Source organism: Schistocerca americana, chromosome 7, assembly GCF_021461395.2.
Source record: "Schistocerca americana isolate TAMUIC-IGC-003095 chromosome 7, iqSchAmer2.1, whole genome shotgun sequence".
Classification (NCBI taxonomy): Eukaryota; Metazoa; Arthropoda; class Insecta; order Orthoptera; family Acrididae; genus Schistocerca; species Schistocerca americana.
In genome coordinates, this window is record NC_060125.1 from 99,636,627 (window position 1) to 99,662,324 (window position 25,698).

Below are 25,698 nucleotides of genomic sequence, written 5' to 3' on the forward strand. Positions count from 1 at the left end.
AAAACAACAGAATATAAAACAATAGGAACGTGAAGACTATAAACTAAACTGCGACATATAAGAAGACCAATCAAAACTTGTATCTAGGAAAGATCCTGCAACTGAAATTGAGAAATCATGATTTATGAAAGTGCAATAAAGCACACATATTCAATCAAAAATTAAAACAAAAAGCTTTTTCCAACTAAAAAGAAACAAGAAAAGCAAAACTTATTTTTTAAGCACTAAAGCTAATTGTATCAAATGGAAAGTACCAACTTTTTGTTACAGTATCACAATTTAAAATTCACTGTAAATACAGATTTACATCCCAGCTATAGGGACGAATAACATGAATCCCAAGGCTTTAATTTAGATTACTTATAGTGTCACCAACACAGTGCATTGAAGTCCTTCAAGAGAGTTCCCTACGAAAAGCTAACTAAACTACTACAGAAAGTATGATGCATTGCAGGCTGCCACACATTGGTATTTATGTGTTACTAAATATACGAAAAGACCAACTGATGGCACTACATCTGGCCAGTTAACCGAGTGTAAATTCCCACAATGTATCATTGCTGTTCCACACAGAAGTAAAAACACAAGAAAACTGTTTGTAAAACATATCATAAAAAGAAGTTTACACTGGACTTAGTACAGGTCATTCTCATAATAACAGATACAGAAGATGTTCTGTTACTTCTGATACAAACATGAAGATTGCATATTATTGTGTAAGCTGAAAATATCTCTCACTGGCACATATGGGCACAGGTGTATCTTTTTAAGAGAAACAAAGGCATTGGCTGCAATTGGGCATTGATATAAATTTAACAGTGACAAGTGAAAATTTATGCTGGACTGGAACTTAAACCCATGTTTCCCACTTGATGCAAGTGGACATGTCTGACAGAACAGACACCACACATATACATAGTAATATCTATGAGCACAGAAAGCACACAGTAATTTAGCACGGATAAACACTGCATCAAAATTTTTGAGTAGCATTTGCATAAATGTTCGTGCGCGAGCACGCGTGTGTGTGTGTGTGTGTGTGTGTGTGTGTGTGTGTGTGTGTGTGTGAGATGCCTAATTCAGAAGAAGACCTTTTGACCGAAAGCTTACATGTTTAGCAGGGTTTTTTTGTCGGGCCTGTCTGTGTCTCAACATTTCCACTATATGGTGAATAGCAATTCATCCTTTTCACAATACTATCATTATTCCATCCTGGATTTTCCATGGTTTGTTTTAATCTGACACTGATATCAACATGATAGCACACTGGTGCCTATTCACTGACCAATAGCTCTCAAGCACAGAGATATCAGTCTCATGCAACTGTGTTTCATGAGCTTTTCAGCATAGCTTGTAAAGTTATTTCCAGACTTCTAATTATAAACCATTGCAGACCACATGATGAACTCACTTTCCATGTGCCCAGAAAACCAGGACATGACCCAACAACTGGTGTGGATGACTGAACTATCCTGAAGTTTGATCTATCAAAATTCATATTATCAACCCATCCCCCGCCTGCCACTCCCAAATTGCTTGTTGTTTCTGTGACGTGCTTTATGCTCATGCAGTACCCCTCTTATAGAGCACAAGAAACTCATCTTTCAGATCAAAATGGATTCTGTACACAACTGTCTTGTGAAAATTGGTCACTCGCCATTCAAGAGATTCAGATTGAAGTAAATGAGAGCACCCAAGATTATGCCATATTCTGCTTACGGAAGGCATTCGATACAGTTCCACGCTGTTGCCTTGTGAGCAAACTATGAGCTGACAAATATCAGAGCACCTTTGCAAATGGATTCAGGACTTTTTAGCAAATTGAACTCAACATGTCATTCTTAATGGGGTGAAAACATTAGCATACACAATATATGTGAATAACCAGCAAGCAAACCTGGCAATGCTTCACAACTGCTAAATATGTATGGGAATCAGATGTTTGTCCTAATCTCCATCTCCACCGTCTCTCTCTCTCTCTCTCTCTCTCTCTCTCTCTCTCTCTCTCTCTCCCCCCCCCTCCCCACCCCAATCTCCTCCCAGCCTCTCTTTTGCCCATCTTCTCCTCCCCCCCCTTCTCTGTGCATCACTTCCTGCTCCCCCTCTCAGTCATTTTCCTCTTCACCCTCTCCTTGTCCATCTCCTATCTCCTCCCTCCCCTTCTCCATGTTCGTCCCCCCCCCCCCCCCCCCACTGCCCACTTCCTCTTCCTCCCCCTCCCTCTGACTTTTGAGCCTTGTTTACTGTTGTTGCAAAATAAACCTTGATTGGAAATTTGAAGTCACTTAAAATGAATGGGTAAATCTGTTAGGATCATTGGTATACGGAGCATGAGAGAGACCTACCCAGGTGCTGGATCTGTACAGATAGTAACTTCAGTGACAATACTTTGCACAGTTTTAATCTACGAATGTGTATGATCACAAATTTTCGGAAGTTTGATTTTCTGCAGCAGTATTCTAATAATAAGCAAATAAGCCATTAACACAACCTTCCTATTTTACTGAAACCGACTGTGTGGAATAAAATGAAACAGCACATTGTTGTGCAAGGGTTGAAACTTAAATAGTGGCAACTATTTATTCACAACCGATACAAAAGAGTTACATGTTTGCACCTTTTACTAGCCTTCAAAGTAGTCACCAGTGTTGTGTAGAACCTGATGCCAGTGATGTGGAAGGTGTAGTATACTGTTAGCAGGGCCTGTTCTGTTGATGGCGCAAATGGAGCTGTCTATTGTATGTCAAATCTCTGGAACAGTTCTGAAGCGAATGTCACGAAGTGGTTCCTTCATCTTTGGAATCAAATAAAAGTCACAAGGACTTAAGTCTGGGGAGTATGGTGGGTGGTACAGTACTCCCCAGTCCCACCGACCCAACAGAGCGGCCACAGCTTGCGCTGTATGCACACGCACATTTTCATGCAAATTATGGGTGGGTTACGCAGAAAATGTCACCGCTTCTTTTGCAAAGCTGGTTGGAGGTGATGCTCCAAAAATGAACAGCAATACTGTGCAATGATGGAATGCCATGGAGGAACGTAATGCGTTAGGATAACACCATCACAGTCGTACATGATAATAACCGTACTGGGGCTCTGATGCACTTTAGACTTTCGCGACGACCCATAGTGACACAATTCGTAGGACTGACATTTCAATTTTGGCTCGTACGATGTGGCCCATCTCTCATCCAGTGTTACGATATGGTGTAAGAAAGCCTATCCTTTGCACTCATAGCGCTCCACGTGTGTGCGAGCAGCATCGTAACGCATTCATTTCTGCATTTCCGTCAAGTCACGCAGAACCCATCGTGATGCAATTTTTCCCATGCCCAGGGGTTCCTTCAGGATGCGAAGCACAGTCATAAATGCTACTCCGGTTTCATGGGCGAGCTCACGAACGGTATGGCGTCGATCATTGTCCACTAACGCGCCAACAGTATGCACTTCTTCAGAGACACTAGGATGACCTGCCTGATGCATGTCTGCCACAGTTTGCTGACCTTCGTTGAAGGTTTTTATCCAATGTGCCACTGTTCTGTACGGCAATGCCGATTCCCCACACACCTCTTGAAGACCTTGATGACACTGTCGCACGATAGTGTCATCAACGTCTTCAAGAGGTGTGCGGGGAATCAGCATTGCCGTACAGAACAGTGGCACATTGGGTAAAAGCCTTCAACGAAGGTCAGCAAACTGTGTGTATGACCTCTGGCACATTCAATCTTGATCCAACTCTGCTGTTCCTGTTTTGAAAATGCAGTGACACCATTACATTAAACCGCTCACTCACAAGTGACTGTATTTCCCTCGATTGTGCGTACACCGGTGACATGGGACGGGTGAGTCCATTTGCTCGGAGGCAAGGCAGGTATGTCAATAACGTGTGCTATCAGCAACAATAGCAAATTCCAATGCGTAGTGTCCCCACAGCAGTGTTGCCACTATTTAAGTTCAAACCTATGTATATACAAAGTTTGTTTGAAATTATACATAATTAGAAAGAATATAGAAGAAACAATTTCTATAGTGGTTTAAATGTCTTTATGTCATAGCTAAAATTGACTGTGAGAAACAAAACTAAACCACACATTTTCACAGCACAGCATTTTTCTTTCTTGCAGTCAGTTTTAACAGAAACCTGTACATTACTGTTTAGAGGGGGAAAAAAACTTATATCCATCTCAATGTTTATTACAGTATTGTGCAAAAGTTTGAAATAAATTGCTGATGAACTTTTAGAGATGTCTGCTAACAATATTTCTCTTATTTCATGAAATGTGCAGCCGATGTCTGTCCCAACATTTATTATAGTAACATGTAAAAATCTAAACTAAACTGGTCAAGAATCTTTTCAAGATTTTTTGTAACAATATTTAAGTATGAATTGTCTTTATTCAGTGTTACAGATAATTATTTGCGGGACACGTTACAAGCTCTTTGGGGCTGCTTACAGGCACTGTTTTTATATTCAGAAATGTTGGAACCTAGGAAAATTTCAGTGGAATGCCAGAAGACCTGCGGAGAACTAATGCTTGGTGCAGGGATTGTCTGTTTATGCTCAACAGAAACAAATATAGCGCAATTTATGTTAAAAGGCAGAAGGTCCCTTATTGTTTTTGTTATACAATGGGCAACGAATTATAGTAACCTATATAGTTCAGACACTATAACATGGCAGTCAACTCTGAGAGTAAACAAATGAGAACTTAAGACTGTTTTAGGGCAAACGAAGGTTAGAAGAAGACAGACCACCTCCCTGTCACAAATCTTGCTGCCTACCCTCATGTTACATAGAACATGCAGAAAATCTTCAATTTTCTTGGTCACAGTTTGATTTTTTTTTTTCCCCCAAGGTGTTAATTAAAACTTTATGACTACTCTTTGTACGTATTGCAACGTTCATATGAAGAGGGTTTCAAGCCTTACCTCACAGAATAAACCTTAATGTGGAAGCAAATGCCCAGCTACGCAGAGTGCGATCAGTTTTCGCAGTATGTTCTTGATCAAACTAGGGCTTTGTAAGTAACACACACACTGCCTGACAAAAAAAGTGAAGTAGCCAGATGACATAGCAGCTGCCAATGTAACTTCATTCAAGTACGCACTGTCAGTGGGCATGTAAATGATTAGAGGTGCAATTCTCTGCGAGAGGTAGAACAGCTAACAGAATGCATTAGTGTTGTTTGTGTTTTTTATGGTTACCAGAATTGGTAGGGTATACAAGGGGCATGAACAGCATCAGATGTTGAGTGATCACTGAAGGACATGGGATCCACATACTTGTGCGAGATAGCAATATCAGCATCTGAGAGACTTTGAAAATGGCCTCATTGCGGGTCTCCATTTGACCAGCTGGTTGAATTTTGCAGTTTCCAGATTTGTGAGATATTCGGAGATGGCAGAGACCTGATGCTAGACTGCTTGGGAACCTGAGGGCAGACATACTTGTCATTAAGGATCCAATCCACCATGTCTGACTACCACAAGGTAGATTCACCACACTGAGTGCCAAGTGCATCATAACCCCTTCAACATCTGTGTCTGCCATCTGAGAATAAGTAATGTACTCCCTACGACATTCTGCATCGTGCCACACTATTATTGGAGACTATCAGCAGCTGCACTGAGGGATTAGCATTCCATGTGTAGGCTACCATTAACAATACAGCACAAAGGGTACATTTGGGCTGGTGCTGTAACAAGGAAACATGGACTGTTGATGAATGGTGTTGCACTGTGTTCAGTGATGACCAGCAGTGCAACACTACCACAGATGACCACCGTCATCATGTATGGTAGCAACCAACTCCAATGCTTGTAGAGGCACAGCAGCGTTATTCCTAGTGTCATGTTTTGGGAAACCATCACGTATGACTTCAGGTCACAGCTGGTAGTGACTGAGGGAACTCTGATGGCACAATAACCTTAGGCCCTCATGCGTAACCTCTCTTACGAGAATGTGAAGGTTCCTTTTTCAAACAGGATAATTCTTGTCTACACAAGGCACATGTTTCTACGCACTGCCTGCATGGTGTTTGAGCTACTCCTGTGACCAGAAAGATTCGTACGTCTGTTCCAATAGAAAGTGTGGGATCAGCTTGGATCTCAACTCTGACCCAGTGACGATATCAAGGATCAACTACAACTATTTTGTGAGCCTGTTTGCTGCAGGAGTGGATACAACAGCCTTATGACACCCTTCTCAACTGAATCAGTGCATGCATCCAAGCTACGTCATACCGATAAGTGGGCTCATACCACCAAGTTCTTTCTAAATGTGAATCGATTTTATAATCAGTGAAATAACATCACACAGCTTCTCAATCTGTGATGTTTCACGCTGTTTCATCCTCCCCTTCTGGGTGTTTCCACAGAGCGGCTAAAAGTGGGCAGTCCAGCAAGATGTGGACAACACTCGTATGTGAGCCACAGTGACACCGATGCGGGTCCTCGCGACGGAGGAGACAGCCATGTGTTAGCCACGTATGGCCAATGCAGAGCTGGCAGAGAACCACATAGTCCCTGCAAGAGGCCCGTATGGAGGTCTTCCACACATTCGTATTCTCTTCAAGGGCAGCAGTTTGCTGTGCGTACTGAGATTATGCCATTCCGTCTCCCACAGCCGAAAAACCTTGCAGCCTTAATAATGATCGCAGGTCAGTTGCAGGGATGCTGATCTGCAGAAGCGGTTTCCGTGTAGCCTGCACGGACAGCCTGTCGGCAAGTTCATTTCCTGGGATTCCGACCTGGCCTGGGGTCCACACAAACACCACAGAATGGCGCGACTGTTCCAGGGCATAAATGGACTCCTGAATAGACACTACCAGAGGGTGATGAGGGTAGCACTGTTCGATAGCTTGTAGGCTGCTCAATGAGTCAGTACACAGGAGAAATGACTCGCCAGTGCGTGAGTGGGTGTACTCAAGAGCACAAGATATGGCTGCCAGCTCTGCAGTGAAAACACTGAAGCCAACTGCCAAGGAATGCTGTTCAAAATGTCCCCCATGAACATCTGTGAAGCCTATGTGACCATCAGCCATTGAGCCATCAGCGTAAACCACTTCAGATCCCTGGAACACATCAAGAATCGAGAGGAATTGACAGCGGAGAGCGGCGGGGTTAACGGAGTCCTTAGGGCCATGCAAAAGGTCCAGACGAAGCTGTGGCTGAGATGTACACCACGGAGGCATATGTGAATGTGCCACCAGTAGAGGTGGTAAAGGGAAGGACTCCAGTTTGGAAAGAAGGGACCGCACACAAACCGCAATTGTTAGCCCCGATCAGGGCCGCCGATGTGGAAGATGGACTGCTACGGGCGGGTAAAGCAGACGCAGACAGTTATTCGGATGCACAGGGAAACTATGAATGTGTGTTGCATAACTGGTGAACAGTCGCGCACGTCTGATCTGTAGTTGAGGGACACCAGCCTCAACCAGTATGCTGGTCACCAGACTCGTCCTAAAAGCTCCTGTCGCCAATCGAACCCCACACTTGTGCACAGGGTTGACTAAATGCAATGCTGAAGGCGCCGCGGAACCATAAACCACACTCGCATAATCAATTTGGTATTGGACAAGGGCTCTGTAGAGCTGCAGCAGCGTGCAGCGATCTGTACCCCAATTGATGTTGCTCAGGCAATGGAGGGCATTGAGGTGCTGCCAGCACTTCTGCTTAAGCTGACGAAGATGAGGGAGCCAAGTCAATCGAGTGTCGAAAACCAGTCCTATGAATTTTTGTGTCTCCACTACAGAGAGTGGATCATCATTAAGGTAAAGTGTGGGTTCAGGATGAACCGTACGACGCCAACAAAAGTGCACGACACACGACTTTGGGGCTGAAAACTGGAAGCTGTGGGCTAGAGCCCATGATTGCACCTTGTGGATGGCTCCCTGGAGGTGCCGCTCAGCAACAACAGTATTGGAGCAGCAGTACGAAATGCAGAGGTTGTCTGCACACAGAGAAGGTGAGACGGAGAGCCCAACAGCCACTGCTAGACCGTTAATGGCCACTAAAAGAGACACACACTCAATACAGAGCCCCGCGGGACTCCATTCTCCTGGATATGGTTGGAACTATGGGAGTCACCAATTTGGACACGGAAAGTACGGAGCGACAGGAAGTTTTGGATAAAAATCAGGAGTGGTCCCCAGATACCTCACTCACACAATGTGGCAAGGATATAATATCACCAAGTCATGTTGTATGCTTTACATAAGTAAAAAAAGACTGCAATCAGATGTTGCCATCTCGAAATGGCTGTTCGGACTCGATGGACGCAAGATTATCTGTGGTAGAGCGACCCTGGCAGAAGCCGCCCTGACATGGAGCCATCAAGCCGCGTGACTCCAGGACCCGACCCAACCCAACTGCCGACATACCACACATTCCAGCAACTTTACAAAGAACATCGGGGAGGCTGATGGGCTGATAGCTATCCACATCAAGCGGGTTTTTACCGGGTTTGAGCACTGGAATGATGGTGCTCTCCCGCCATTGCGATGGAAAGACTGATTACGAATGGCAATCTACGGTTCGTCCTTTTAAGGTCCATTCGTTGCCCCTCGATCATTCTACGTAGTATATGAAGCTCATTTGCGATATCATGGAGCAGCTGGCCAGCATCCTTTATGTGGGAGCTACTGCTGATTGAGTACAATTGTTTCCGTGATAGAAATTTCTGTTCATTGTATCATTGTATCACTCCCGGACGCCATCACACCAGATCTGGTTGAAGATGACGAGAAGATGTCGCTTGTAGTCAGATGAGAGATGTTTTATCATCTGGCTGTGGATGCAGTCAGGCCCAGGAGCTGTGTCAGGGCAATGTGCAAGGGCACTGAGGAGCTCCCACTCTGTAAATGGGGCGCTATAGGATTCACTGAACCGCGTAGTGAATGAGAGGGCGTTCCGTTCTAGTCACGTTTGAGTGTGGAGTGTGTGAAGGGCTGGGGGGGGGGGGGGGGGCTGAGAAAGGCGGGGGGGGGGGGGGGGTTAAGAAAGGCGGGGGGGGGGGGGTGGGAGGGGGGCGGCGGTAATTGTCCGACGCAGAGGCTCGAGCAAAGTGCTCGGCAATCATGTTTGTGTCTGTACATAACTCGCCATTTATGGTAACACTGGGGACAGCTGTTGGGTGGGGCCTGGTACCAGAAAAGACGTTTGATCTTTGCCCAAACTTGGGAAGGTGATGTGTGGCACCCAATGGTGGAGACGTACCTCTCCCAACACTCTTCCTTCCATTGTTTGACAAGGTAGAGAGCATGGGCATGGAGCCATTTAAAGGCTATGAGGTGCTCCAAGGAAGGGTGCCACTTCTCTGCTGCAGAGCTTGACGATGCTCCTTAATTGCTTCAGCGATTTCCGGTGACCACCTACGGACTGCCTTACGCCTTGGGCACCCTAAAGAGAGAGGGATCGCATTTTCTGCAGCAGAAACAACTGTGCTAGTCACTTGCTTAACCATCACATCAATTTTACCTTGTGGGGGAGATTCAGCGGTGACAGCAGAGGTGAAAGTTCCCCAGTCCGCCTTGTTCAAAGCCCATCTGGACACACGTGTGTGTGCCTGACGTTGGGGCAGTGACAGGAAGATGGGGAAGTGGTCACTACCACACAGGTCGTAATGTGCTCTCCAGTAGATAGATGAGAGAAGTCCTGGGCTGCAAATTGATAAATCACTGGGCGAGTAACTACCATGAGTCACATTGAAATGTGTGGCAGCCCCAGTATTTAAGAGGCAGAGGTCGAATTGCGTCAGTAAAGTTTCGACATCTCAGTCTCAGCCAGTAAGCATGGTACCACCCAACAAGGGGTTATGGGCATTAAAATCTCTCAGAAGTAGGAAAGGTTTAGGGAGTTGATCAATCAGTGCAGCTAATACATTCAGCGGTACTACACCATCTGGAGGAAGATACACATTGCAGACAGTTATTCCGTGTGTCGTCCTTATTCTGATAGCCATAGCTTCAAGAGGGGTTTGAAGGGGCACGTGTTCACTACAGACCAAGTTTAGGACATAAACACAAACTCCACCTGACACACTATTATAGTTGCTATGGTTCCTGTAATATCCCTTATAGCCATGGAGGGCAGGGGTCCGCATTGCTGGGAACCAGGTTTCCTGGAGGGCAATGCAGATAGCAGGTGTAAAACTTAACAGCTGCCACAGCTCAGCCAGGCAGTGGAAAAAACCGCCGCAATTCCACTGGAGGATCACACCGTGAGACTGGGAAGGCATGAAACATTCAATGAGGCAGTTTACACCTCACAGTCACCTGCTGCCACCGATTTACTGCTTGAGCAGTCTATATCCATTGTGTCTGAGGGTCAGGTGAGATCTAGGGCATCAGCGGACGCCAAAATCTCCACCCCGTCCTCAGCCGCATAGCTTGTAGGTAACGGTGGTGTGGGTGCCACTGGAATTTCCTTGGTCTTAGGGGTTTTCTTTTTGGATTTCTCTCACTGCTCCATGGGTTTCCCTGGTTGGGAGGACTTCCCTGGGTCAGTCTCTGGGACTGAGGATGAATGTGAAGCCATATGACCAGCTGCTTTTGGGCTCTTCAGCCACTGGCGGGTGTCTTCTTTCCCACTAGAAGAAACCTGGGAAGTGAGTGACCCAAAGGACCCCTTCCTAGCGAGAGAAGCTGAAGAAGACTTACGCTTCTCCAACTTAGAAGTGGGGACGGATTTCCCTGATGGTTGGGGGGGGGGGGGGGTGTTGCTCCTGAAGTAGGTGGTGCAGGAGCAACAGGGAAGGAAATGCCCCCCACCATCAACGGTGCAGCTGTAGTCCTCCGGCTCTGAGAGGTGACCTGGGTTGGTGGAGCTGATGGTGCCACAACTGTTGTTGCAGCAGTGTACGATGATGTCATATGCACAGGGTGCCAGCGTTCAAATTTTCTCTTAGCCTCAGTGTAGGTCAGTCTGTCCAGAGTCTTGTACTCCATTATTTTCCTTTCTTTCTGGAGAATCCTGCAGTCAGGAGAGCAAGGCTCTCCACAGTTGACACAGATGGGAGGCGGGGCAATTGAGTATTGGGATGTGATGGGCACCTACAAACTCTGCTTGTGACCCTGGAAGTACAACAGGAAGACATATGGCCGAACTCCCAGCACTTAAAGCACCGCATCGGGGGAGGGATATAGGGCTTTACATCACACCAGTAGACCATCACCTTGACCTTCTCGGGCAATTTATCACCCTCAAAGGCCAAGATGAAGGCACCGGTGGCAACCTGATTATCCTTTGGAACCCGGTGGACACGTCGGATGAAATGTACACCTCGCTGCTCTAAATTGGCACGCAGCTCATCTTCGGACTGCAAAAGGACGGGTGGTAGGGACAGAGCACCGACTGACATTATACCGAGTGCACAATCCGAAAATTACCTCGAGCAATTGAACAGAGAACCGACTCATGGAGATAACATTTTGGACCTACTGATAACAAACAGACCCTAACTTTTCGACTCTGTAAGTGCAGAACAGGGAATCAGTGATCATAAGGCCATTGCAGCATCCCTGAATATGGAAGTTAATAGGAATATAAAAAAGGGAGGAAGGTTTATCTGTTTAGCAAGAGTAATAGAAGGCAGATTTCAGACTACCTAATAGATCAAAACGAAAATTTCTGTTCCGACACTGACAATGTTGAGTGTTTATGGAAAAAGTTCAATGCAATCGTAAAATGCATTTTAGACAGGTACGTGCCGAGTAAAACTGTGAGGGACGAGAAAAACCCACCGTGGTTCAACAACAAAGTTAGGAAACTACTGCGAAAGCAAGGAGAGCTTCACTCCAAGTTTAAACGCAGCCAAAACCTCTCAGACAAACAGAAGCTAAACGATGTCAAAGTTAGCGTAAGGAGGGCTATGCGTGAAGCATTCAGTGAATTCGAAAGTAAAATTCTATGTACCGACTTGACAGAAAATCCTAGGAAGTTCTGGTCTTACGTTAAATCAGTAAGTGGCTCGAAACAGCATATCCAGACACTCCGGGATGATGATGGCATTGAAACAGAGGATGACACGTGTGAAGCTGAAATACTAAACACCTTTTTCCAAAGCTGTTTCACACAGGAAGACTGCACGGCAGTTCCTTTTCTAAATCCTCGCACAAACGAAAAAATGGCTGACATCGAAATAAGTGTCCAAGGAATAGAAAAACAACTGGAATCACTCAACAGAGGAAAGCTCACTGGAACTGATTGGATACCAATTCGATTCTACACAGAGTACGCAAAAGAACTTGCCCCCCTTCTAACAGCCGTGTATCGCAAGTCTCTAGAGGAACGGAAGGTTCCAAATGATGATTGGAAAAGAGCACAGGTAGTCCCAGTCTTCAAGAAGGGTCGTCGAGCAGATGTGCAAAACTATAGACCTATATCTCTGACGTCGATCTGTTGTAGAATTTTAGAACATGTTTTTTGCTCGCGTATCATGTCATTTTTGGAAACCCAGAATCTACTCTGTAGGAATCAACATGGATTCCAGAAACAGCGATCGTGTGAGACCCAACTCGCTTTATTTGTTCATGAGACCCAGAAAATATTAGATACAGGCTTCCAGGTAGATGCTATTTTCCTTGACTTCCAGAAGGCATTCGATACAGTTCCGCACTGTCGCCTGATAAACAAAGTAAGAGCCTACGGAATATCAGACCAGCTGTGTGGCTGGATTGAAGAGTTTTTAGCAAACAGAACACAGCATGTTGTTATCAATGGAGAGACGTCTACAGATGTTAAGGTAACCTCTGGCGTGCCACAGGGGCGTGCTATAGGACCATTGCTTTTCACAATATATATAAATGACCTAATAGATAGTGTCGGAAGTTCCATGCGGCTTTTCGCGGATGATGCTGTAGTATACAGAGAAGTTGCAGCATTAGAAAATTGTACCGAATTCCAGGAAGATCTGCAGGAGATAGGCACTTGGTGCAGGGAGTGGCAACTGACCCTTAACATAGACAAATGTAATGTATTGCGAATACATAGAAAGAAGGATCCTTTATTGTATGATTATATGATAGCAGAACAAACACTGGTAGCAGTTACTTCTGTAAAATATCTGGGAGTATGCGTGTGGAACGATTTGAAGTGGAATGATCACATAAAATTAATTGTTGGTAAGGCGGGTATCAGGTTGTGATTCATTGGGAGAGTCCTTAGAAAATGTAGTCCATCAACAAAGGAGGTGGCTTACAAAACACTCATTCGACCTATACCTGAGTATTGCTCATCAGTGTGGGATCCGTACCAGATCGGGTTGACGGAGGAGATAGAGAAGATCCAAAGAAGAGCGGCGCGTTTCGTCACAGGGTTATTTGGTAACCGTGATAGCGTTATGGAGATGTTTAGCAAACTCAAGTGGCAGACTATGCAAGAGAGGCGCTCTGCATCGTGGTGTAGCTTGCTCGCCAGGTTTCGAGAGGGTGAGTTGCTGGATGAGGTATCTAATATATTGCTTCCCCCTACTTATAAAAAATGGTTCAAATGGCTCTGAGCACTGTGGGACTCAACTGCTGAGGTCATAAGTCCCCTAGAACTTAGAACTACTTAAACCTAACTAACCTAAGGACAATACACACATCCATGCCCGAGGCAGGATTCGAACCTGCGACCGTAGCAGTCGCGCGGTTCCAGACTGTAGCGCCAGAACCGCTCGGCCACCACCGGCTGGCCCCTACTTATACCTCCCGAGGAGATCACGAATGTAAAATTAGAGAGATTAGAGCACGTACGGAGGCTTTAAGACAGTCGTTCTTCCCGTGAACCATACGCGACTGGAACAGAAAAGGGAGGTAATGACAGTGGCACGTAAAGTGCCCTCTGCCACACACCGTTGGGTGGCTTGCGGAGTATAAATGTAGATGTAGATGTAGGAGGAGGTCTCTGTGAAATATGATACCTTGGAACATGGTGTGGCCATGGAGGAGAACAATTCGGGGTCGTACTTCTGTGCATTGAATTGAGCTTGTGATCGCTTATGAGACTGCTGGTGTTTCACCACCAGCAAGAGATGATGGCCTACGCTTCATCACATGTCATCCACCCTGATGCCACCCACTCCGACCAGGGGCCCTCCCCATGGGTGGCACCCAGCCACAGTGAAGGTCACCTGGCAGGATGGCCTCTGCCAGGAGTCCCGATGCCCCAGGGGGGTGGTCATCTACCCCTTGGCATATGTGGGGAGTTAACGGCGCAGGCATCAGCAGAGCGATCCCTGTGTGGTCAGGGGGCTACAACCAACAGGGTACATGGTGGCTCCACCACAATGGACTGGCTACCGTGCTGGATATCAGTGCAAAGAAGTCCATGGTCATCGTCGACGCAGAAATCGACACTGCATAGTGCATGCACGATAACGCACCCAGGAAGGTGTCCTCGCCCAAGAGATGGAGAATGGGCAGGACTGCAATGTGATGATGAGAAAGTGGGCTAAAGATCTCAATACACGACAGACATGATGCACACGATGCACCTTGTAAGGTGCCCTTCCCCAATTGTCTCGCTCTTCGGGAAAATTTTGAAGAATGGAGGTGAAAGCCTACAGGGGACTGTCACATAAAGGCTGAAACGTGTGAAAGTCCTTTTATTCGCCTCGTACGACAGGCAGGAATACCTCAGACCTATTCTAACCCCCTCACCCGCAGAGGGAGGGTCTCACACAGAGCGTGCTCTGCCATGACTGAATTCTCAACCTGAAATATCGTTTGTGTTCTGTGATTCTGGTGCTGATTGATCATCCAGTCATTTCAATATGAACTTTTCTGCATGTGCATGGTATGCGGTATATTCCCCACATTGCAAGTGGGTCATTTTTTTCCTTTGTCGATCTGAGCACACTTTGATCGTCTCTGGCAATTTGTAAATAGTCTTTACGCCGTGTCTGCGCAACATACTACCAATTCTGTCCGCACCTGAGATTTCTTTTTCTTATGTGTCACTTTGCCGAGTGTCTGACTCTGTTATACTTCTAATATAACTTGCAGAGTACCAATTGCTCCTCAGAACACTTTCCAGGTGTTGCATTTCGTGTCTCAGGTGCTGCGGCTCTCATATTTGTCTTGCTCATGTTGTTAGCATATTAATCATGCCTATATTCTGGCTTGTGTGATGGTTTTATAGTTTGTGCAGTTATCTGTCCATGTGCGTCAGTTTTCGATACACAGTGTGTCCCAGGTTTTCACCATCCCTTGTGACAAACACATCTACAGGGGTAGTTTTTTGTCTTTTTATACTTCCATGTTAAATTTTATGTCGGCATGGAGGCTGTTGAAGTTTCTTAGGAAGTCTTCAAGCTGTACCTCACCATGGCTCCAAACAACAAAGGTACCATTGACATATCTGCACCACACCTTGGGCTTATGAATGCCGAGTCCAGTGCATGTGCTTCAAAATGTTCCATGAAGAAGTTGGCTACCCCTGGTGACACCTTCCAGCTGTTTGTAGAAGTTGCTGTTCCATGTGAAATAGCTTGTGGTGAGACAGGCATGGAAGAGCTTTGTGATGTCTCGTGGGAAAATGGAACTGATGTGCTCCATAGTGTCACTGAGTGGCACTTCAGTAAACAAACAACAACACAGCTGACCATGATGTTGTTTGAGGCAAGTTTTAGTTTCTTCAGCTTCTCAAATGTCCTAAGTCCTTTACGAATGTGTAAGTCTTCCTTGCATGCAGCTGGAGCAGAGAGGCCAAGTGTTTTGCCGATTTATTTGTCGGTGAGCCAGGAACGCTAACACTTGGTCTTAGTGGAACATTACTCTTATGGAACTTAGGTATTCCCTACAGCCAAGGTGGTAGGGCTTATGTGTTGCACAGGTTCCTCTGTACGTCTGCCAACTGAGGAGACATGATGCAAAGACTATTTACAAATCAACAAAGAAGGCCAAAGAGGGTCTCTGATTGGCAAAGGAGAAAATGGACCCACTTGTAATGTTGGGAATACACCACGTATCATGCACATGCGGAAAAGTTTGTGTTGGAATGACTAAACAATCAATCAACACCAGGATCACAGAATACATGGAAGTTCTGGCTGTAGAGAAGAGCTATCATACCTGCTTGTTCAGAGAAGCTACAGAAATACACAAACATGAGAAAAGCTTCAACAATAAAGAAGAAAGCCTCAAGGTAAATGGCTCCTGGATTCTTGTGCTACAGTGAACAACTGTTGCAGGTAGCAAGAGGAGAACCGCGCTGGAAGTAACTGCGGAGAAACCAGGTACATATAATCTGTGGCTATGAGCTCTGCTCCAGTCCATCACTAGCCATGGAAGGTGAAACTTTGACAGTGCCAGCCACTCGTGGTGACGAAACGTCAGAAAAATCATCATATGAACATCGGCCGAAGAACATGAGACAGAAGTCAACAGACAGTTTGTCAACAACTTGCCATGAAAACAATGTTTTGTATTATGGCACCACAGGGAGAAGATTTGCAGACTGTACTGATGTCTTGATCAACGATGGAAGAAGAATGTGTGACTGATGTCCTCTTGCCTTTCTGTTGCGGTGCTGGGATGAAGGTGCTGCACCGTAGTTCTTTAAATGTAAGCTTGTTTGCCACCACCCAAGCACTTCATATCTGTGACAGAAATGAATGCATTTTTCTTCGTGAGTGAATTCATGCAACACAGAGATACTTGGTAAGAACAGATGAGGAACTTTTGGATATTTTCTAACAAATAAGTGGTGGAATGCTTCGAGACACCTGGGAAAAGATCAACAGTATCACTCACAAAAGCATGCAGGATGGATTTGAGCACTGCACTGAGTGATAGAAGAAAAAGTTCGCAAGATTCCAGATGCAGACTGTAACGGAAATTCCCGATGTGTCATGCACAGTGGTCAACCTCACAGACTGACATTTGACTGAACAGGAAAAGTCTGTCATTCAAAAAGGAGGGAATTTAGTTATCATCCCCAGAACTATACCTATGGAGGACATCATTACTAATACTGAAGTGGTCATTTGGAGCCTTCCTTGTGGGAAAACTGAGGAAATATGCACTGAAACAGCGGGATACTGTGCAGAGCAAAATCACAAGCTGGCAACCTGAAGAAAGAAGTAGTACAAGCTATTACGAATCTTAATGTCGACAAGAGTACATTAGTACAGTCCACTGATAAAGGAAATGCGACTGTCATAATGAGATTATGATCAGAAAATCATGGACCTATTAGATTCAATGACATACCAAGACCTAAGCGCTGATCCAACGCAGTGTACCACATGGAATATGAATCAGCTAGGCAAGGCATCTTTTCTGCAGGTGAACATACAGAGGAACCTGCACAACACACAAGCCCTACCACCTTGGCTATATGGATTACCTAAGATCCATAAGAATAATGTTCCACTAAGACCAAGTGTTAGCGCTCCTGGCTCACCGACACACAAACTGACAGAACACTAAGCTCTCTGCTCCAGCTGCATAAAGGACATTCATAAAGGACTCAGGACATTTCGTTGGGAAGCTGAAGAAACTAAAACTTGCACCAAATGACATCCTGCTCAGCTCTGATGATGTTTCTTTGTTTACTGAAGTGCCACTCAATGACATTCTGGAGCAAATCGGTTCCATTTTCCCCGTAAGACATCACAAAGCTCTTTCATGCCTGTCTCACCACGAGCTATTTTACATGGAGTGGCAACTTCCACGAACAGCTGGAAGGCGTCACCATAGGTAGTCCTCTTAGTCCAGTGGTGGGCAACTTTTTTTATGGAACATTCTGAAGTGCAGGCACTTTACTTGGCACCTCATAAGCCTAAGATGTGATACACGATACATCGATGGTACCTTCATTGTGTGGAGTCATGGTGAGGAACAGCTCGGAGACTTCTTAAGACACTTGAACAGCCTCCATGGCAACATAAAATTCACCATGGAAGTAGAAAAGGACAAAAACCTACCCTTTCTAGATGTGCTGGTCGCAAGGGATGGTGAAAACCCGGGACACACCAAGTATCAAAAACTGACAAATATTGACCAATACCTGCACAAACTATCAAACCACCACCTGATCCAGAGAAGAGGCACGCAAAGTAACACTTGAGAAAAAGGAATGTCAGGTACGGCATTTTTGCCATACATTCTCAGAGTGATGGACAGAATCGGCCATATATTGCGCAAACACGGAATAAAGACTATTTACAAACCGACAAAGAAGATCAAAGAGTGTCTCAGATCGGCAAATGAGAAAAGGGACCCCACTTGCAATGTCGGGAATATACCGCATACCATGCACAAGCAGAAAAGTTATGTTTTAATGACTGTACAATCAATCAATGCCGCCAGGATCAAAGAATACAAGCAACACTGCAAGTTGGGGCAGGTGGAGAAATCAGCTGTCGCAGAGCAAAAACTGTGCGAGACCACCCACATAGTAAAGTTTACTGACATGGGAGTTCTGGCTGTAGAGAAGTGTTATCACACCTGCTTGTTCAGAGAAGCTATAGAAATAAACATTAGAACAGCTTCAACAAGAAAAAGAAAGCCTCAAGGTAAATGGATCCTGGCTTGCCATGTTGCAGTGAATGACCGTTGTAGGTAGCAACAAGAGGAGAACCACACTGGAAATGACCGCAGAGAAGCCTTTGGACATTGGCATGCCAGGTATATATAGTCTGCAGCCACGAGCTCTGCTCCTGTCCACCAACAGCAGTGGAATGTGAAACTCTGACAATGCCAGCCACTTTTGCTGGTGAAACGTCACAAAAATCATCAGACGAACGTTGACCGAACAACCCGAGAAAGAAGCCAACAGGCAATTTGTCAGTTTTTGTGTTATCTATTATCTGTATACATCTTCATAGTTGAGGTTGGTAATGCATGCCTATGCAGTCTAGCTACACACTGATGTAAGCCAGTTCTAATCCCAATGGTGAAAAATTTTCACTTCCAGTATCTGGACAGCAAGGGGTTGAGAGGTGGTTACATAAAGTTCCCAATCAACAGTCTTTGTGCAAGGTCATGGATTAAATTCCGAACTTCTCCACAGTGCCTCATGAAATGTGAGTATGTGACACTGATAGTGAATCACCCATCAGATGAGGTCATTTAGCTCGGCAGCCACCTTTGAGATATTTGAGAGGAACAGGATATGTGCCGGCACTTGATTTCACCCTCTCCCTTACCTTACCTTAATCCAAAACGACATAAACCCAACACTACACTATACAAGCACTTATCAGTCACACATTCAACACAGAGATACACGACACTTCGCTTCACAACAGGTCACAAGAAGGCAACGGTAAAACACTATGACCTTGTCTAGTATGGTGATGTACGATTCCCACATGTGCTACCTATACTCAGTCCCCGAGTATGAGGCTAGTCTCACTGATTATCTGTGTATTATTCATGGGTCTAGTCTGACTGATTATCTGTTATTATTCAAACTATTTATTTTATTATGTTTGCAAAGAAGTCCATCAATAAATTAATTTCTACTACTGAAAAATCCCAGTATATCAGCTGTTAACTGCTATATATGAGGTCTGTTCAAAAATATGCTACGTTTTTATAGACAACACTTTTATTTTACTTGCTAATGTTTACTGCTTCAAGGTACCGCAATGCTCTAATCACAGTTGTCATTAATATTACTGGTGGTGTCTAAACAGCACCTTTTCTGCACTCATATTAACTCTGGAAACAACAAAGTCACAAGTAGTAGAGTGATTAGAGGACAGTCATCTGATTTCTGGTACAAAATTTGCAAACTATGAAATCTAAGTGGTGGAGGCATGTTGTCACTGTCAAGGAACAAGGAGCTGTTATGCAACAACTGTAGTCTTCTTTTTCACATTTTCTCACACAACCTTTTCAAAATGTTTGCACGGTAATGATGGTCAACTGACTGACTTTGAGATAGAGCTTCATAAGGCACAATCAGGCACAACAGTTTGCTGATGTAGCAACAAAGATCTGAAGATGATCCAGGAAGATTGAAATTAGTCATATCATACAAAAATGTGCAAATGGGACTGAAAAATCATGATATTTTGAAACTGTTCTAAATATCACTACAGTTGCCGATTTCTCTCATGATGAATACGTCAGCTTCAGTAAATTCTGTGGAGTGAGGAAAGATAATCCACACTATCATGATCACCACATACAAGACAACTTTACTTTTTCTATGGCTCTATGGCTTTGAGCACTATGGGACTTAACATCTGAGGTCATCAGTCCCCTAGCACTTAGAACTACTTAAACCTAACTAACCTAACGACATCACACACATCCATGCCCGAGGCAGGATTCGAACCTGCGACCATAGCGGTCGCTCTGTTCCAGACTGAAGCACCTAGAACCGCTCGGCCACACCGGCTGGCTTACTTTTTCAGTAAAGCATATTTGAATATATCTGCAGAAACTATATTAGGGCCATGATACACAACTGGATGCAGAATAAATCCTTCAAAATGTTACTAACCTTCATTAAAATATATTGTTGCACAAGGCTCGACATTAAATGAACATTTAAATTTTAATTTTATTTCTGGTTAGCTGTTATTTCTCATTGGACATACACCACACAGGTTCCAAAATTATAATGAAAGTAAATGCTAACCTATCCTGTTTTCCTGCAACACAGAATTAATGGCCAGTTAAAGGTGAACAAGTTACTTCAATGAAATAGGACAATACCAAAAATGTCATTAAAGTATTACTGATAATAGTCATTACAGAATGACAAAGACGAAGTAAGAAGTTACTCATCACTCACTGAAAATGGCTTATCAAAGCAATGCTACGAACCAAATGACAGAAAGGAAGGAAGATTAGGATTTAACACGCTGTCAAGATTGATGTGATTATAGATAGAGCATAAGCTCTAAATGCTGCAAGGCTGGAGAAGGGAATCGGCCAAGCCCTTTCAAAGGAACCACTCCTTATTTGCCCTGAGATATTTAGGGAAATTGTGGAAAACCAAAATATGGGTGACCACATGTGGATCTGAACCATTGTCATCCTTAATGCAAGTCCAATGTGCTAACCAGTGTCACATTGTTCCCTGAAAGACCACAAATCTCTAGCTTTTCAATATGACCGTTTCTCTCTCATGGGCAAAAGCCATAAACAAAAAAAGACCGCAAACAGCACAGAGACAGCAAGACAAAGTTTGTAGTGATTATGAAGTCCCACTATGGAAGTGATAGACAGGGTTAAGCCTCTCAGTACAGATGCCCACTGGAATTTGCTCATGATGAAGAATCTACATATTCAAATGTAACGAAACCTCTGTTTTTCACTTATCCCTAATTCTACAATTGATTGAAGAGCAGGACTCAGTAAATAAGTACTCTAATATCATTCTCTTCCTTTTTTTCATTCTGTAATTTGTTATTTTGCTGAATATCCTTGACGATTATCTTCGCCCCTTCACTGCAAATATTAAAATAATGTTTATGAATAGCTTTTACTCATTCTCATGGCAATATTTCTAACTTGCTCAGTTCTGTTCCTCATATATTGCCAGTTCCACTGAATGTCACACAGCTAATTTTCTTATGCAAAGGAACAACTGTAACACTGTAACTAGCTACTAAGATATAGTGTGCTGTTAATTTACTATTCTGCTCATAACATGCTTTTTGCAACATGAGTTAACATGCTGAAACTATTAAGACAAATTTTCCTGAAACTAACAAACAAAACATGCATAGGAAGAGAGATATAATCCAGCTTGTGCAGTTAAATTGCCATTAAAAAAGCAGGTAACAAGAAGCAGTGCTGATATACACTAATACGGACACAGTTTCCACGAGATCTCACAAACAGACACTAATTCGGCAGCCATATGCAAAGTCAAGCAGTGACATGATTTCTGAACGTCGAATCAACTTTTCCGAGTTCCATCGAGGCCTAGTCTCTCTGTCGTCAATTACGCTAACCTGTGACGGTCCCACCTGAAAGTGACCACGCTGACTGCACTATCAGGTTGACGATGACGATTGCCTAATGCCAATGTTTGATTCTGCAGCTGTACCCCATCTGGTGCATGATGGTTGCTGTTATCGCCAGCTATAAGGTTGGTGCTGCTTTGCACAGTATCTTTGAATTTCAAAAGCTGTGTCTCCACTTCATCATAGATATGGGCATCCACAATGAAGGTATCTGCCATCTCATCTGTCAATAACTGACACGAGTAGCCGATGTTTATTGCAGTCTCTGTAAATGAAAAATAAATCATTCAGATGTATACACTTAACTCTTAATCATAACAGAGAGAACTACACAGTTCATTTGCTCAACCAACTTTGCGCATGTTATAAATGAAGAAACCTTAAAAAATGAAGTTATTAAAATTAATAAATGTCACCCATTCAGTGACAGAATTTCTAAAAGAACAATAATCTCATTACAATATGTACAATGCTTTATGACGTGATCTGCTTACGAGAAAGCGTGGGAGGAAGGAAGGCAGAAAGATCAGGGTGTAATTTCTCATGCACGACGAGATTATCAGAGATGGAATGTAAGCTCAGAATGGAGAAGGGAATCGAATGTGCCCTTTCAAACAGACCATCACAGCATTTGTCTTAAGCGATTTAGGAAATTATGTAAGACCTAGATCAGGATCACCAGACAGGGTTTGAACTATCGCCCTCCAGAATACAAGTATGCCACCTTTGCCAGTAGGCAGGAGGGAGAGAGGGAGTTTAATGTATCATAACATGAAGGCTGCTAATGAAAGAACACCCTCTTAGTTCGTTAAAGGTGATGTCTTGTTGTAGGAACAACCCAGCATTTATCTGAAGTGATTTATATAAATAACAGAAAACTTTGCTCAGGAACTTTGCTTTATCCAAATACTGGTCCAGCGATTTAAGTACAACATCTTACTCTGTTTCTACTTCAGGTGATATTGTACAATGTCTGTTCAAAAGATAAATGACTTTTTAATAACATTTGACATACAACATTTTAATTCTTGTTTCCATCAAAGTACTCCTCTTAATTCCCTCCTCTATCCATGCACATACAGTCATGGAAGGTTCTTTGGATCCTTCCGTGCATATGACTTCTGATAAATGTCATCACTAGTGGCAAAACAGTGATCTTTCAGCGCAGATTTCTATTTTGGAAGCAAGAGAAAGTCACATGGAATGAGGTGCAATGAGCAAGGTGCCTCAAAGGAAAGGCATCTATCTTTTTTATACAGAACACAAGAAATGATTAAGTTCAATCAGCAGGCAGAGAAAGAATCAAGAGTAGTCTTGTTGCAACTGCAGTCTCTTTTATCCAATTTTCTCATCATGTTTTGAAAGTGAACCGACTAAGAGACAAGTCTCTTCTTTAAGTTCTCTAAGAGTTTAATGACATTGCACTGGAGCATGAATTTTTATGAATGTGAATGTTACCAGTTGAAGTCTAGGGCCTTCTTGATCAAGGGTCACCTTCAACTGATTGACAACTACTTTTTAATTGGGTGAATCCTTCATTTTAAATGGGTGAATCATTCACAACACTATGCTCAATCCAGGGCATTACCTCCTAAAGCTTCTTAGAAAACATCAAAAGTTGTCACAAATGTTGCACCAAGTTTCTGTATGTTCATCTTTATACAAATGGTTGTAGGACCTCGGCTGATCAGTACAGACTATCAAATCAAAACACTTTGATGATTGTAGGAATGCTGGCCTCTATTTTGACTCGGCCAGAGCTAGCCATCTTCCTACACATTGGGAATGGGGCCTGAAGATGTCATAATATATTGCCAAAATTGGTTGCTCAATAAACTAACAATCTGGAAATTTAGACAGCTGAAAGGTGTTTTGATTTGACTTTCTGCAATGTTGCACCAGTTCCCATGAAAATTTCACATGTAAATCAGACACTGCTAAAACCTCTAAGAACACTGTACCACATATCACTCAAATTAAAATTTTGTGGGTACTGAATGTGGTATCAGCTACGTAAAACACTGCTGTTGCTTTGCGAGCCGAGATGGATAGTGTTGTCATTTGCTTTGCTGTTCCATGTTGTGCAAAAAATGTTCAATTACCTTTTCAATTGACTTTGCAAATAATGTGTGTCGCTGCCAACAACTGATCCACAGCTTTGAAGAGGAAATGACATTCATTCCAATTATGAGTAGCAACTCATCTCAGGGTGGTGTGATTTACACATAACTGTTAAATTTGTACTGGAAGATCCATGATGGACACATATGTATCCCGATGACTAATATTACTCACTTTGAAGACTGACGAGACAGTGAGCAGAAATGGCTTGTTGTCCAAACTAAGATTCATTATCAGTCAGACAGCAAAACTCATTCTAAACTTAATAATAAAACTTCTTAAAATGCTAAATTGACCTACCCAATTTATGTGATAATCTAAACATTTAAAATTAACTGCACGAGTCAGACATCCAGTAATTTCAATAAAATCTCTTCCCAAACAACCAAACGTTAAAAAACTCACTCATTCTTAGGTCAGATTAAAATGTTATCCGACAATGGCCCTGTTTTCAAAAAGTGTACTGTAAATACATGTATCTTCTAATAGCATTGTACAATTGGGCTATGGCACATGTGTAAGCAAATCAAAAGAATTTAATATAATTGTAACTACAACTTGACAAAAACCATTGACACATCTGTTGAGTACCAACTGTGGCTTGTTCTTGCTCACTACGTCATCCTCCTTTCCAATGACACAACTTCTAAGCTAGCAGTGTTGTAATGACATGCAGTGGATTGCATATTCTCATTCCACATTCAGTATATAGGACTTCTTTCCACTGAACATGTGACTGAGAATACTACTTATTACAAGGCCACAAGTTTTTAATGTCTTGTTGGAGATGATACCAACTTCAAATGAAGTTTTTTTTTTTTTTTTTTTTTTTTTTAATTTTGTTTTTGAAAGTTGTTAAGATATTCCTTATTTTGAATGAGAAACTGTGAAACATTTCAGTTCACTATTTTCTCTGTATTGCTTCTTCAGTACACTATACTATACAGGATACTTTCTCTTCTGAACTTCTTGGCCAATTTTCTAACCTATTTTTTAAAAAGTAGTTATTAAAAATATCTGCTTCACATTAACTTCTAGTCTCTCTAACAGAAATAGTTCCATCTACGACTGTTTCTTTCCCTGCTTCTCTCTTAACAACATTCCATAATTATTTGATTTTGTCACATTTGTCGCTTACTGACATATTTTTTTCAACTTTTCCTAAAACACTACAGTTGAACAAGTACAGCAGACTGTGCCTGCACAATGTATGCGACATTATGTGCTATGTGATCAGACTTAATGTTAAGCCGATGCAAAAGGAAGGGATAGTTTACTGTAAATTTTTGGCTTTATTAAGTGCTTTCTTCGATGAAGAATCTGTGTAGGCATCTTATTATTTGAGTGTATTTTGCTTGAGATGTTAATTTAGATGTTATAATGTGCATTTATTTGAACTGTATCTGGTGCATAGTAATTTTGGGAATTTGTTTCTTCTCTAACGATGTGGGGTCATGGGTTGTTGTTGTTTTTTTCTTTTTTTTTCTGTGTCAGATAAATGCAGGGTAACTAATATAGCTCCAAGTATTTTCTGATTGTAGATTTAGAAGAAAGATTAGGAGTGGGTGTAGCTCACAGTCGACACATGGTGTGGCATTAGAAAAGTTATGGTGGCCAAAACTGTCACACAAGCATGTGAGATAGAGTTGTTTCTAGGGGGA

The 25,698-nt window shown here is 43.2% G+C and overlaps 1 protein-coding gene across 1 annotated transcript in view; it reads right to left on the bottom strand.

The window, feature by feature from the left end:
* The window catches only part of LOC124621865 (phospholipid-transporting ATPase ID), a 538,522-nt gene that overhangs the window by 66,186 nt on the left and 446,638 nt on the right, over positions 1-25,698 (bottom strand). The window contains 1 exon segment of the mRNA XM_047147327.1: positions 21,905-22,181. Within this exon segment, the coding sequence (XP_047003283.1) occupies positions 21,905-22,181 (277 nt within the window).